We start from the raw sequence: 16153 nt of genomic DNA on the forward strand, positions 1-16153 counted from the left end.
TGTTAACTAAATATGAGAAAGATCTCACAGTTTAAGGACATATGGAAGGAAGTGAAAAATTTAAGAAATGTGGACAAAAATACTTCTCCTTTATTTTTTTTTCTTTACAAAGATCACTATAACTTTTCATGTTCTATTTTTGCACATGTGTTGCTTCCTTAGCAGTTATTCCTCTGTTTGTAGGGACGTGCTTCATCTTTAAAGAATTTCCCCATATGGTCACATTATATTCTGCTCTGCTGAACTTTCTTCATATCACTTCCACTAATCTCTCCAACCCTGGGAGTAATTATGCCCAAAACTTTTCAGGATGCTGAGAAAATAAACAAAGATGGAGTCAAACCAGATGGAATAAGAATCCATGTTCCTCTATTAATGATAGGTCAGACTTATATATATTCCTCATCAGCACGGCCTTGATTTCAGTTCAGGTCTCTCTCACTCCCTACACCTATCATTGTAACCGTCCTGGTGAGAGGTTGTCACACGCTCCCATTAGTCTTCCTGGCAGACGGAGGTAACTCCAGGGGGACAGGGTCCAGGCTGAAGAACCTTCCCAGACAGTCGGTAGCTCAGTCTGCAGGAGCAGCACTGAGGGAAACGCATAAATGGACTTGAATGGTCGGTGTAAGGCATAGCAGGAGCTGCTGTCAGTGGAAGGAGGGCAGTGGAATGAGGACAAGTGGAGCAAAGTTGCTGATGCCGACTGTGTGGATAGAAACCATTAAATAACACATTTCAATCCATTTCCCAATGCCACATTTCATTTGTCTTCTCCCACCTAACTAGTTCAGGCTGCTGATTCTGTGCATTTTGCCTTCAATGAAAATGTATTTGTGTCCTTAAAGCAATCCGATCCAGTGGCTGCATTCAGACCCACTTATTGACAGCTCCTTTTAACCTGATTTATCTAGTTTAAAGCCTCACTATTCATAATGTCTTCTAAACCTGTTTAACAGAGCTTTGAACCTTTCATTATTGGGCAAAACAGGGCAACTTTTAGATGTGCCTTTGGTTCAACACACCTGAATCAAGTAATCAGATAATTGGGAGGACTCTGCAGGAACCGACTGCATACTGAGGAGGTAACTCAGCCCTTTGATTCAGGTGTGTTGAACCAAGGATGGATCTAAAAGTTGCAGGATACCGGCCCCCAGGAACTAGAATTGCCCACCCCTGCCCTAGAATAATGTAACACCATTAACATTTCCTTCATCCAAGTTGTTTTACCATAGTTGGAAAGTAATGTAAGGAATGTAACCAAGAGGTATGAACCTAATATTGTTTAGATCTCATTGAAACATTTTGCTAATCCTAAATTGAGTGAAAAAGTTGTATGGGTCCCCCGTCACATCCACCCTTCATGATTCCTCCTCATTGATTCAGTTCACTCCTTCCTTCTTGTCTCTGTTGTTGCAACCTTCATATTTAAAGTTAGTAAAAATGTATAGGAGCTTTGTTAATCCAGGTTCCTTCTGTTTTCTTGTAGATTTATATTGCACCCTTGAAGTGGATTCCTTTGGTTACTTCGTGAGCAAGGCAAAGACTCGGGTCTTCAGAGACACCACAGAGCCTCAGTGGAACGAAGTCAGTCCCCCGACACATTTCTCCCAGCGCTTTGCTTTCTGTTCAGCCCGCCGTTTTGATCCCCCCCCCTCTCCTTCTGCGTTGCTTCGTAGGAGTTTGAGATCGAGCTGGAGGGCTCACAGTACCTGCGGATCCTGTGCTACGAGAAGTGTTACGACAAAAGCATGCTTAACAAGGACGACAACGAGATCGTGGACAAGATCATGGGCAAAGGGCAGGTCCAGGTGAGGCTGGTTTCTGAACAAAACATGATGTTTGGCCTCCTTTTCTCTTCATGCGACACGTTTTAATGAGCCGTCTACCCTTTCTGTGCAATAAAGTGGTTTCGTAGTGGCGGCTTGTTAAGAAAGTTGTTAAATTAATAGTCTGAGAGAGAATTCAAAGGGGGTTTCCACTGTTTAGATGTGAGAAATATCTCTTTAAAGTTCCATATTTAAGTGCAATCTGCCCGCATGGTGAATTAGGGGGTTTCATTCTGCTTTGCATCAATGCTGAGTTGACAGAATACCCCAATAAGCTACCAAGTTTCCATTTTTCCATGAACTATCTGGAAATCCAGCTTGGTCAAATAAAGCATTTGTCTTGTAATTTCCCCACAGCTCAGTCATCTGCAGTGTTTTAATCAGTAGAACCTCCCACCATGAATGTAGATCGGCTTTGCAGTGAGTGTGTGCTGCTTATTTATAACCCTCCCTCTTTTACTCTTCACACTTCAAGAACTTATTTGTCGCTTTTAAACCTTGTGGAGGGGCTTCTTTTTTGGCATGCAGAGTCAACAGGTAAAAGAAGAATCCCTGACAGTTTTTTTTCTTACAAGAGTTGTGCTTCACATATCCGAAAAGTGGGACAAACAAGAATAGAACACTAGCGTGAATCCTATTAAAAGTATCTAGCGTTTTGTTGTTTCTCCTCACTCCTGAAGTTTCTGCTACAAATGTCTGAAAAATTTCCAACTTGCATGTGATTGTTCGCATTTCGCAGTTCCCCATTCAGTTTAATGATTGATGTCCCTGAGTTGGGTCTTTGATTTCCTCAGCATTGCATTGCAGCACCATACATGCATCCTTCTTGATCCACTTATGTTTTCTGTGCGATACTTCCACTCAGATTGCTTAAGTCTAAAGTAGCTGAACACTTTAGCTCTCCCAGAAAACCCAGAGACTAACTGCTGACTAAAGAGCTATGCAACCCTGCATCAGGTGCTCTGCAGCCTTTACCAGGTTTTCTCCAAGGATTTTCCAACGTCTTTGTCTTCTCTTCATTCCTAAACATTTAAACTACTATTCACCTTTGGGCAATCTGGACTTAAAAGTTTGTCATGTATCTTTCTATATATTACAATAATAAAGTCTTTGGGAAACATGCGTCACTTTCACACATTCAATCTTCTAGTTTTGTCAGTTATTTATAGAGCTCAAATAAGTAGCAAGACAAATGAAAGTGCTGTTCATGAAACCTAATAAGAAAAATATACTTCAGTGGCATTAAGGAAGTAAGATTATTAGTGAACAAAAGTAATTAGAATAACAAAAAATTAAAAACAATAAGATAATAATAAAAAACACTTCTTCACAAACGTCTTCTTGTACCTTATAATCAGAGTAAGTGGGTGTAAAAAGAAAAAAAAATATATATATACCACTCCTTACAGATTTTGGCGTCGCCTCAGCCCATCAGTGGTGTCAAAGTACACACATTTGTGACTTGAAGTATAGATGCTGCAGTCTAAAAACACTCTGGTAAAACTTGAAGTATCAACTTGACCTCTTTACTCAAGTAAAAGTGAAAAAGTATGAGCTCCAAAAACTACTTAAAGTATAAAATTATAAAGTAGCCTTAAAAAAAAACAGCCAGCTGTCACTATATGAATTGAAAGCTCAATTTTCCGACTATTTCTAAAAATTCATTGAGATAGGGCCAAGGATGAGGGAGGTCTTGTTAGTCTCCATCTCCCGATACGCTCTATGTCCGACCTTTCAGACATTTCAACATCTTTTTTTGAATCCGAAATTGTAGCATGGCATAGATAATTAATGTTTACAGTTTGAAGAACACCTGCTTGCTTCTGATGATTTCCTTTAGCTAACCAATGAGTGTTTGCGTTATATGACTCATCCAGTTACACTAGTTTTCACTAGATGTGGATGGAGCCAATGATCTGCATTGGATGGCGCACATGACGTGAAATATATATTTATAAACATTAAAGCAAAGCCAAGAGTATCGAGTAACGTTTGTTTAAAAAAATGTAAGGAATAGAAAGTACAGATAGTTGTGTAAAAATGTAATGAGTTTCTACTCATTACATTTTCACACAAGTTTCTGTACTTTCTATTCCTTTCAGAGGTAGGTAGAAAAATAAGTAATGGAGTAAAGTATAGATACCTAAAAGGTGTACAGTAATGAAGGATTTTTACTCTGTAGCCCATCATATCAATCCCAGTAACAGAAACAAAAATGTAAATAGGTAGGATACCATTACACCGCAGTGTATGAGTAAACTGTGGTAGTGATTACAGATCAGTAACCTGGATTATGTGCAACGATCTCAGATTCATGTTGAGCTTGTCAGAAGAGGTCATCTTTGATTTCCTCTTGCACCATATCTGACACCCTTAATGATATGAGGGCCGATCCACGAGCCAAATACTGCTGCTGCTGGGAATTTCCGCTCCCAGCCAAGGGGAAAAAATAAACCAGCCACATGTTTGCTGGTTCTCTGTTATTGAAAGGAATCGGAGAATGGCATGTACTGTGTGAAACCCTCAGGGGGATGGAACAGTTTATCAAAGCCATATATATTTATATTTGGTCTTGTTTGTAAAAATTCTGAACCTCAAGCTTAATCTTTAAATGTTTTTTTTGTTATTGTTGTTTGTTCTGGGATGTTACCGTGAAACTTGTTGCAGTTAAACACATTGTTATTGGTGCAGCTCAGACTCCACGCCTAGAGAGACGCTGGTTACTTCTCTGATGAAACAGTTTAGAAGCTTTCAGTGTTTTCTGTTTCTCTCCAGAGACCATCTGATTTATTTAACAAGCTTTGCAGAATATTGGATGACCATAAATAGGCATAGTGGTCTGTCGGTTTTTTGGTTTTTTTTTCTACCCACTGTTGAGAAGGTTGTTCTGTCTTCAGATGAAGCTTTAGTTTGTAGGTTTCTACCTTTTTTTTTTTTTTTAATGATGTGTTTCACAGGGATGTCCGATACAACTTTTTTTTTTTTTTTTGATACAATACCGATATGCAGCTCTGAGTTTTGGCCGTAACCGATCTTGACATAATACGATATTATCAATCATACCAGGTTTTATTACATATTTTATTCTGTAGAATGTTAGAAAAAGCTTGATTAAGTAATATTACTAAAACAGGGAACAAAAGTAAACAACAAAGGGTATGAAAATTACTAACCCATGTAAAATTAGCCTATGAGTTATAGAAATTTGGCAATAGCAGAGTGTTTCTATCAGCATGAGAATATAAGAGATTTAGATTCCGACCATTGAAATCTAATATTAGTGTTTTTTGGCTATATTGGACCGATATTGATATCGGATCAGGACATCCCTTTCAAGTATTCAACCCACAGAATATTCCTGAGAAGAACATTGCTACAGTTAAACATGATGGTGGCAGTGTAATTCTTTGGGAGATGTTTTTTGTTCTGGCAGACATGGGTAAAATCTTCACAGTACATGGAAGGATGTTTAGAGATGAATATAGAAAAAGTTCTGTAGCCTGTAAAGCCGGCCTTACACTGTACGGATCTTTTGCGCTTTTTGGGCCAATTCTCCAGTCGTGCGAGAATTTTCGGATTACCGATACTTTCAGCCTGATTGTGCTTTGTGCGGTATACAGTGGGTAATTAACACCTCCTGAACAGAAATCATAAGGTTGGGAGAAAATCAAACATGTTTGAAATTCAGTCGGCCATCGTAATGTCGCATCAGAGCGTCGGGCCGCACAGTGTTAGAACATGCATCATCACATGTGAACTTTGAAACCCTGCGGTTTCATCATACAGTTTGAGCTGTAGCTGCGTGCAACGATTGAAATTTTTACATAGTGTATGCCGAGCTTTAGAGGTGTTCTCTAACCTTATGTGAGATCCAGATGGTAAACCTTCAAAAATGTGACGGCAGAGAAATCCTGACGATGCTTGATGGAGTTTCTCCACATGGGAATAGTTAGCATTTATTTCCAACCTTGAAACGTCTGACGTCCACGAGCCAAAGCACGTAACCTCTAACCTTTCAGATAAGGTTGTTAATCCTCCATCACCTGGTAACAGAGTCAGGGTTACATTCCTCAGGCCTCCGAAGATGTTCTCAAAAGCTGCTTAGAGAAGTTTATATTTGGAGTCTAAATGTGTATCAAATTTATGCAGCTATTCATTGGTTAAAGCAATTGGTCAATTTAATACATTGATTAAATTTTGAATATATGTTTGTAAAAATTCAGAAGCTCAAACTTAATCTTTACATTTTTTTTCGTTTAGTCGGCCTGCTTAAGTCTTATCAAAGTCCAGAACCTCAAAGTCCAAACTGTCCTCCTGTGGCCTTCCTCCTCTCTTACACTGTATGGTTCCTCCCTGGCGAGCGGTTTGCTTCGGCTGTAGCCTGCAATAGTTTCTCTCAAAGCGCTGGTTATGTAACTGTTTAGGTTTCAGTCACAGTGCTTTGAGCTGTAGAAATGCAACAAAGCTTAGAACTGGTAAACTCTCCTCTGTTTGGGCTTTCTTTTTTTTTGTATTCCTGTTGTATGTGTTGTCTTTAATACACGCCAGAGCTCATAGTCTTTTAAGGAAAGTTTTAGACTTTAAAATTAGATCCATCTGAAGCTGAGAGAGTCTATATTTCACAAATTGTTTTGCCCCCTTTTTAGAGCAAAGCGTTTGAGTGTTGGTTCAGATGTATTCATGTTTTCTAATCAATAGCAGGTCAGTTTTAAAGAAGAGACAATGGCTTTTCTAAAGAAATATCATCACAATGCACAATTCAGCTTTTCCCTCCATAAATCCCTGACATGATCCACATCAACACCACTATGCCGTGATGTCTGCTTGTAGAAAACCTCCATATTTTTTTAACATCCCATTTTGTGCGTATCACATTGCTGCAGCTTACATTTGATTATCTTATTTCTGGAGAATGCAGGGTCTCCTGCAGAGTTATGTCCCCAGCAGAGGACCACCACCTCACCCAGCATGCAGCCCTACAGGCCTCAGTAAGGTGTAACCTGATCGCTCTGAGCCGCTTCCCAGAAATAATGAAAGCCAGAAAAGTTGGATTACGGTTGCAAACAGACAAAGGGGTGATAAAGTTGTTTGTCTCTTGAAGCTCTTACCTCTTTCTTCCCATCTAGCAAGGCTACATGCATTAGCTCAGTGTTTCAATAATTTGAAGCTGTGGTTGCAGAGGCGTTGTAAAGTTTGAGGCGAGCACTTTCATTTCCACTTTAGAGGGTAGGGTTCTTCTGATTTTACAAGGGGGCATTAGATGCAAAGTTTGGCGTGCTGTACAAATGGTTTTATTAGAGAAAATGCAACTGATGGGAAAGGGAGCAGCATGGTTATCTGGAGAATTGGCTTTCAAGAAAAAAGTACAAATCAGGAGCTCTTATTACATTTTGATTGCCTTCATCAGAGGATTGTGGTCCAGTTCTGGTCTCTGTTGTAAAGCTTTGACCTGCAATCATCTCTAAAATGTATAATATAAACTGATACAAGAAGACCATCCAATTAAAGCATTTTTAACCATCTTGCTTTGAGGGGGTACAGTGTTTTATTTGGATCCAAATATTTTCCTAGATAAAACTTTAAACTAGCTTTAACATCTATTATCAGCGCTTATTACGTGTTTACTATAGGTACTATGATTATTACCAAAGTCCAGTAACTTAAATGCCTAAAGCTAGGTTCACACTACAACCAAATGTGACAAATGTGGGTTTTTTTTGGGTCATTTGCTTATCATATCAAAAAAATGTTTACGACAGCCTGAACAGACCAATTCAGAACTTTTTTACCCTTCTAAAATATAATCACACACGCGATTCAGCGTGTGTGAGCTGTGATTGACACTCCATCAGACGCTCCTCTGGCTGTGGTTGGTTGTTTTGACTCGTCCCGAATTATTCTTTCCAGATTGAAATACAGGCAGTAGGCGGTACCAATTGAAGCAGTTTTTTTCACAGGTTACATATCAGATGTACTGCTGTCTGGGCATAGGGACAGTTTTAGCCAATATGACAAAAAAGTGATTTTTAAAAACTTACAGACTTCAGCTTTAACCTCTTAACATTCACCTCATTTTGGGTAATCCTCGCCTATTTTGCATACCCAAATGGAAAAGCAAATAACTTATGAACTGTAAGCCCAAATTACACGTGTAATACATTATTTAAAAGCTAACACTCTAGTTTCTGTATATATAAAATAAAATTGGGTAAGTGGAACACTGACCAAGCTGCATCAGTTCAAACATAACTCAAAGTTGTTTTTTTTTATTCTCGGAAATGATAGGTCTTTTTGAACAGCAGTAATAAAGACACTCTTGAGGAAAATCTGGTTTTATTGCATTATATTTTTTCTACAGCATATCAACCACAAATTCAGAAAATTTCAGACCTTTAGCTATAACCGTTCTAGAGCTGTGGGGGTTTGGAACTTTTGGTGTCAGCTTGGAGCGGCACACAATGCTCCAACTGCAGGTAAAAATTTTACCGGTGCAATTTTATGCATTCTGAATTATTACTCCCACTTAAGAACGGATCGCCGGTTTTAAGAGTTTAATTAGTTTTACTGATTTCATCAAAACACGTAAGCTGCTTTGATTAGCTCCTATAGCTCAGTGTGAAAAACAGCAGATACCAGGCTGTTCTCTACATCAGGTCTGTTCATCTGCTTGGTGGACTCAAACATATCATAAAAAAATCTACTTTTTGGTAGATAAAGCTTGTTTAATTTCAATTGGTCCTCACAAAGTAAAAGAGATCCCAACCCAATTTTATTTTACTACCTAATAAATGAAATTCTTGCATGTACCTGCAATGCCCTCACAGACCACTAGGGGTAGGAGTACCCCCTGTTGGGAATCAATGCCACAGATCCCTATTTATTCACTGGATTGCTGTTAGGCCGGAAAAAACTGCCACCAACTGCTTGTTACTCCTTACTCTCTCATAGAGTAGTGCCATAAAAATGCCTGTAGTGTAATGTTATTACCATAAAAATGTAATCAATAGATGCATAATACATGTACATCATCAATTTAGCACTTTTGGCACATCATCAGATTGTGTGTGTTTGTGTGTGTAATATTCTTAATATCTGACTACAGTATTATTAAGATTCATTAACACACTAATTTTGTTGTGATGGATTTGTATAATATGTTATATTGCAAGATTTATAGACTGCATGGGCTTCATACTGAATATGCAATGTGATGTGCCTATTATTTTACCATAAATGACTAATCTGCTGATGCTATGAAACAGCAAGTTTCTGTCAAAGGGATGAATTTATCTTTATTTTAAAAGTCAAAATCTGAACATCATCGTTGTTTGATGCTGTGGTGCATTTATTGTTTACATTCCGACCGGTCTAACTAGGGACTGCCAATATGGTGGCCGGAGACTTCACTTCACCGTGTACTACCAATGGCCTATCAGCAATCCAGTGAATAGAGATCAGTGATCACTGACAAAAACACTGGACAAGTGCAGACAACTCATGTGAGGAAAACACGCCAACATGGCGGCGATGAGGAGTATCTTGGTTATAGAGGTAGACTGAGTTACAATGTCATTGTTAAAAATAGGATGAGGCTCACATGTCTACAATTAAACATACGTTTTTAACAAGGCACACTGTGTATAATTATTAACACTCCCCAAAAAGTTGCTTGTATGGAATTAGTGTCTAAAACATCCAAGTGTTTTTGGCTAGATATCATTTCAGTGCTTGGAGGGCGGTGACACACTATGCTGTTTGTTTTACCCACCGAGCTGGGTGATTTTAATAAATGTGCGTGTGTGTCATGCTTTAGTCTGTTAGTATTGATATAAATTAGCATCCAATACATGGTGTCATTTATTTTGTGTCCCATTCCCAACCTCAGCCACCCTCAGTCATTAGACGCTGCAATCCATCATGTTCCCACCCTACACGCCCCCTGCGGCCATACACGCGCAAGCTCACCCACAGCTGTCAACAACACTAACAGATGGGGCGCTGCTCTTATGATATGCCGCTCCGGGGACAAACCACAGGCTCACATATACACGCAAGTGGGTGATGGGGTGATAAATGTTATGTAATGTAAATGATATCAATAATCAGCTGTGTTTATTAGCTTCGCTCTTTTATAGTTTAGAATTTCTACGTCGGTCTGTTCAACTTTTAGATATAAAGATTCTGGACATTTATTTTAAATAATACAAAAATAAAACAATGATAGGAGAAACGAAAACATTCATTGGGGTTTTCAGCTTTTTTTTGTTTATACCAACTATGTTTTTTAATGAGTCTCATCTGTCATGCTCCTCCCATGACATATGGCATTTTTTTATTGATGAGGAGTCCCAATTAAGCCAACTTCCTCATCAGTGGATCCTTGATCAGTGAAGCTGGTAGCAGTGTTTTGATGGATTCCGATGATTTCCTCTGTCATAATCCCACAGAGGGGTTCATCCATCACAGCCTTCGCTTCTAAAGCCTTTGTTCCCTTTAAAACCACCTTCATCACCCTGCCTGTGGGAATACACTCCCCCTATCTGGATGCAAACAGTTCAAGCAAACCTTCACACTAACTTTTTTGTTGGTTTTAGAAGATGAGTAAAAGCTGTGGACCTGCCAGAACCAGTCACTGTATGATGGTAGAAAGACAAAGCATTTCATCTCTTTTGGTTTAAAGGTTTTTTGCTGGAGTGGAAAATATGGAAAATGGCCAAAATCTGTTGTGTTCTGATGCCACAAATAATGAAATCCCTACAAGCTTGATTAATGATGAAGAGATCTAAGATATATGAATATGTTACCTTCCAAAAAAATAATAATAATAAAACAATTTTTGCTTAAAAGCCGCCAGTAATCATGTTCATAAAGCGTTTTTCCCGTACAGAGAGTGCAGTGCTGCACATCACACCTAAAAGGACTTAAATAGCATTAAGTAAATCAGTAGCATTAGTAACATCATGACCCCAAAGCCTGGTAAGAAAAAATAATTTCAACTAGTTTTTAGAATATCCGCCAAAATGAAAAAAAAAATGAAATAAAGTCTAAGTTGTTTATTGTCCTGTGCTTTTCAGAAACTGTTAGTTTCTAGGCTGGTATCAAGGTTTGGAACAGCACCAAGTTTTATTAAAGGTTTAAATAGATAATTAATACTTGGACAATTTATTGGGCCTAGAATTAAACCTTGTGGAACTCAATAGGTTAGAGAAGTAAATGTGGAGGCTTTGGCCAATTCTCATTTATTATTATTTTTTATTTAGGAGGGACAATAATTATTAAACTGTACAACTAATTATACTTGTACTGAAAAGGGTGTTTATAATATGGTATTAAAATGTTACGGTATAATTATGTTATTCCAATAAGTATTTAGTTAAAAAACACAAGTCAATCAGATAACCAATAAAATCAAATTAACTTTTTCCAAATTGAATACAACAGGAAAAAACAAATCGGCACAAGAGCCAGCAGTACTTCACACACGACTATGCCCAGAAAGGGCTGCTGCAGACGGGCTAACGTCAGCCCTGACTGCGGTTAGCGTCGGAGCTCCTTTAATTGTCCCGGTCCTCTCAATATCAGAACTTTCTTTTAAATTACACTCTAAATCTGTAAATGGGCCATATAAAAGTATAATAGGTATAACGTTCTCGCCTAAAATGATCATCAAACATACATTTGTAGAACAACGGCACCTGAAAAGTGAACTTTAAAGATAACCCTCTGACCTCCTTTTCATAGCCTTGTGATGCAGAAGTTTCAAAATATATCTTAAACCCTTTTTAAATAATGCTGGTCTCACACATTGTGTCACCTTTGCTCCAAATCGTTTCAGCAAGTTTCCGTTGACAGCCTCTATCACACAAAGTTCTTATATTAAAGTTCTTCAAGAGAAACTTAATTGGTTTCAAATCAGTTTTATCACATCAGAGCTTTTTATGACCAGAAATGAGCCACATAGTTTTAATCGATACGTCTCCTGTAGTGACTGCTGTTTTGCTAGTCAGGGGAATAAGCTGAATCCAGAGGTCGGGCAGTTAAGAAGTAAAAAAAAAAAAAAAAAGAAAACTATTAAAAAAAAATCCTAAATTGCTGCTGACCTCTGTAAAACTCAGTGGCATTGGATTTGCTCTGCCGGATCAGACTGGACCCATGTAGGAAGGTTTCGTCAGATATATCAGATATAACTGTTCCGGGTATGTATATATATATATATATATATATATATATATATATATATATATATATATATATATATATATATATATATATATACTCATGGGTACTTGTTGATGGCAACAAAAGTATTTCTAAGAGCATTAAATTATAGTTACTCATTCCTGTATAAACCCTGTAGGATGAATTAGGCTGAAAATTGCTTTTCATAAGTCTACCCAGATGACACAACAAAAAAGCCTAAAGTAAAAAGGTCACTGAAAGGCCAAAGGACCTCCGGGGGACCACCTGCATAATGCCCTCTGTCCCTTACCCCATATGTCCCTCTATATTTCCTTCTTCATTAAAAACACCAAAAATCACCTTCAGAAGTCAAAGGAAGTCCGACTTTATAATCATTCCTAATAAAATTGCATAATCTTTTCGGAAGAGTTAATGAATACACAACAGATGTAAGATTTCCTACCAGAAACATTCACATGTGGAGAAGGCAGAGGGAGGGGAACAAAGGAGCCGGATCAGGGAGAAGAGAATAGGAATGAGAGCCCCAGATGGTGGCCAATTATGGGAGTTAAAGTGAGAACAAAGGAGCTCATCACAGCCTGAGAAATGAAATGCTCTCCAGAGGGAGAAACCATGAATCTGTGTGTGCACTTACCACCACATGGAAGAGTCAGAGTTCAGGAAGGATTGTATGAAGGAGGTTTTCAGATGCTTGAACAGATAACCTGTCTGTTCTACATCCACATATAATTAATGAGTATAAGAGAGAGGCTCTCACATGGCTAAAAGGGCTTCAGATTTTGTGTTGTTGCCACCAGAATCTGTTAACTTCTGTGTATGAAGTGTTTTTTTTTTATTGTTTAAGCTGCTTCATTACATTAAAATCACAAAACCATTTCAGAAAGTTCCCAAACAAAACTATTACTCTGGAATGGCAGATGATACAATTTACCCTTAGATTTATTTATTTATTTGTTTCCAATTTGTCCTCTAGAGCAGCTCCTTTTCTTGCTTTGTAAGCTGGAACTCTGGGAAAACATCTCCAGTTTAAGCTGTCCTCCTCCTCTTGCTGTTGCTCACAAACCTCTGAACGCCCATTCCTCAGCTGTCCTCAAGCTGCGGGGTTATTGACAACAGATGACGATGGGGGGGGAAAGATTCACCTCTTCTTTCTCATCACAGTCCCAGTCTGACTCCCAGAGAGACAAAGCTCATTTCATGCTCCGCTCTGCCTGCCAGTACACTGTGAAGCTGTGCCCCGTGGATTATCAGAGATTCTCCACAGCTCTGGGTCCGTTAGATTCCTCTGTTCATCTGCCACTACCTCTTTGGCGCCATTTCCTTTCCCATTTTTTTTGTAAAGTTTTTTTTCTGTTCTCTCTTTAAATGTCATCTTAAAAGACGATATACAGACATTCAAACTTTTTATTTCTTGCATTCCTTCTTCAAGCATTAGTTATTTGGAACACACTGGACTGAACAAATCATTCTAAAGTATGTCCCATAAATAAGAGCTTTTATGATACTTTTAAGGCAAAGTAAGCCCTAATGAAATTATATAGTGTCTTGATAAAACATTGGATGAGAAATAATCTATGTTTTTGTGTCAGAGAAGAAAATAAAATGTTATTATCATTGATGAAACTAAACATTAAGATTAGTGAGAGGGCTCTTTATTAGCTCTTTTTTAAATTGTTTTACTTGTCTTTTATGGAGGCAGAACATTGTCGATTAAGGTTAGTCAAAAACTGAAACACAATTCCCGGAGGAACAGTTTTACATAAACATCAGTCAGTGTTTCACTGCTTTTTTTCTCATAGTCAGATTTCATATTACTTGCAGATTCAAGTCTCCTCCAAAAGCTTCAGCTTATTTTTTTCTCTATTCCCTAAACCCCGGTGGGACCAAAATACTTTCTTCCTCTTCCTCGTGTTGTTTTTTGGCAACCTTTCTGGCCACTATTAAAGTAAATATGCCTTGGCAACTCAACTCTGTCTTTGCTCTGAGAGCCTGGTCTGTCTTTAAAGTGATCAGAGCTGCTCCTGCAGGAGCTGACATTCGTTCTTCTCCTCTTGCTGAACCCATATACAGAACGGGATGAAGGATTGAATGATACGAAAACTTAAAATCAATTCACTGTGGTTCCACACATCATCATCATGGTGAATGGGAAATCCTTTCTGTTGTATGTTCATGGCCTATCTTTAGGAAATTAGGATCATCAATGGAAGATGACGTGCATCATTTTTTCCAAATAAATTTTAAAAATCTAATTTATTGTATATTTTTTACTATATAATAAAACCAAGATATTTGCCACAAAATTCAACTTGCAAAACCTACATATTATTGTCAGACTACAAAGTTAAAGCACTAAAACACTTTAACACGGACAGCTACAGGCATATTTATAGATAAGAAGGCACAGACATAAAGAACCTACTGCTGATTAGTTATCTTTCCCAGGCTTTTAACGCTCTTTAATTGGACTCCTAAAATACAACTCTTAGTCTCTTGACCTAACATTGACATTTAACCCTAATGTGAAAAGCAGTTGGTGTTTAGTTGTGCAGTTTCAAACTGCTGTCCTGAAGAATGTCTATGTTAATAATAAACGCTTTTTGTTTTGCATTATTAAGTTTAATGTACACTACAAACCGGCAGAGCCGAGTTTTAAATTGGAAGTTCTCCTTATTGACATTCCTCAGAGTTATTGCTGAGGTTGTGATCCCAATTGACATTGCACTGTTCATATGGCAGAACTGTGAGCCGTTTGATCCTGATTTATTACTTCCTGTCCTAAGGCAAGGGAGGGAGAACGGCCTGTTTCCTGTCCAACTTTGCAGACTTTGAGGACTGGTACTCACTAAAGCTCTACTAAAGTTTTCCTTTTCTTTTCTAACTTGTCTACTACAGGATGTTGGACACAGGTTTGCTACTCTATTACTCTATTACCCCAAGATTGACTTTGATATAACTGACTTCCTTCAAAGGTCAGCTGATCAATGAATGTGTATAATTCAATCGTTACTAAAGTGTAGCTTGTCTGTGGACGGCTCAGAGGTTAGAGAACAAATGGCATCACAAAGACGAAGGAACAAAACAGACAGGTCAGGGGGAACAATGTCAATTCGGTTTCAAAACAATGCCCCAGTCTTTGAGCATTTCAGAGAGCTCTGTTTGATCCATCTGGAAATGCAGAGGGGGGTGTTTTTTCTTCAGCATCTCTTCACCACATGGCAGCATCACACTGTAGGGAATGGAAACAAGAAAAGAGGCTGATCAGAGTGGATGGGGAGATGATTGGAGCTAAATTTGGGGTTATCCTGGAAGAAAGCCTATTAGCAGCTGTAAATGACCTGAGACTGAGGTGGAGGTTCCCTGTCTGGCAGGAGGATATCTTTAAATACACATGGTCTACAATCTATGCATGACCATGCATCATTTAACTTCCTCTATATAATCATGCTGTTTTTTGTGTTTTATGTCACCAAACGTCTTCATTAAACACATTAAAGTTTGAGGTTATCACCTCAAAAAAGCTGACATAAATACTTAATGTTTCTGCATTAAAAATGGTTTTGATATGTTCTTTAAAACCGTCACAGAGAATAGAAAGCTTTCTGTAGGACCTTCATGTTGTTAGAGGTCACTTTTGTGTCTCATAATAGAGTAAAAATGTAAGAGTTTAATGGGAGTTATCAAAGTTTGTTCAGACTCTGATGTTTTGAACTTGCATGAGGCCATGCAGCTGCTCCACATCCACCCTCTGTGCTGACCTGTCAGGGATCAGAACATTTATATTAGATCTTCTGCAACATTAAGAGCTTTCTGCTCTCTGTTTGCTCCCGATGTAACCTTTAAAAATGGCAGATTTTACCCCGCAACTCAACAATGAAGCAACTAAACCATTGATATTGATGCGGTTATCTGCCGCTCTCCATGTTTCAGAGATGATGATCTCTGCAATGTTACATGGGAAGCTTGCCATGAATTCATCCTAGCAAACATTTTCTGTGGCTTAAATATTTTTGAAACCGTCCTTGGCAGAATGCTACAATGTGGCGATATCAAGCGTGTGCCTCTTCCCTCCAGTGCTTTCAAAGAGCTGAGTGGGTGTTTGTGAGGGCGTGCACCTCAGAAGT

At 38.4% G+C, this 16153-nt stretch overlaps 1 protein-coding gene across 6 annotated transcripts in view; it reads left to right on the forward strand.

Annotated features, from left to right (window-relative positions):
- Positions 1-16153, forward strand: part of abr (ABR activator of RhoGEF and GTPase) — a 173743-nt gene that overhangs the window by 132734 nt on the left and 24856 nt on the right. For all 6 annotated transcript variants that reach the window (XM_038288436.1, XM_038288437.1, XM_038288439.1 and 3 more), the window contains 2 exons: positions 1490-1587; positions 1680-1811. In XM_038288436.1, the coding sequence (XP_038144364.1) occupies positions 1490-1587; positions 1680-1811 (230 nt within the window). The remainder of the gene's footprint in view (positions 1-1489; positions 1588-1679; positions 1812-16153) is intronic.

This window comes from Cyprinodon tularosa, unplaced genomic scaffold (genome assembly GCF_016077235.1).
Source record: "Cyprinodon tularosa strain WSP-4 unplaced genomic scaffold, ASM1607723v1 ctg256, whole genome shotgun sequence".
In the NCBI taxonomy this organism is placed as follows: Eukaryota; Metazoa; Chordata; class Actinopteri; order Cyprinodontiformes; family Cyprinodontidae; genus Cyprinodon; species Cyprinodon tularosa.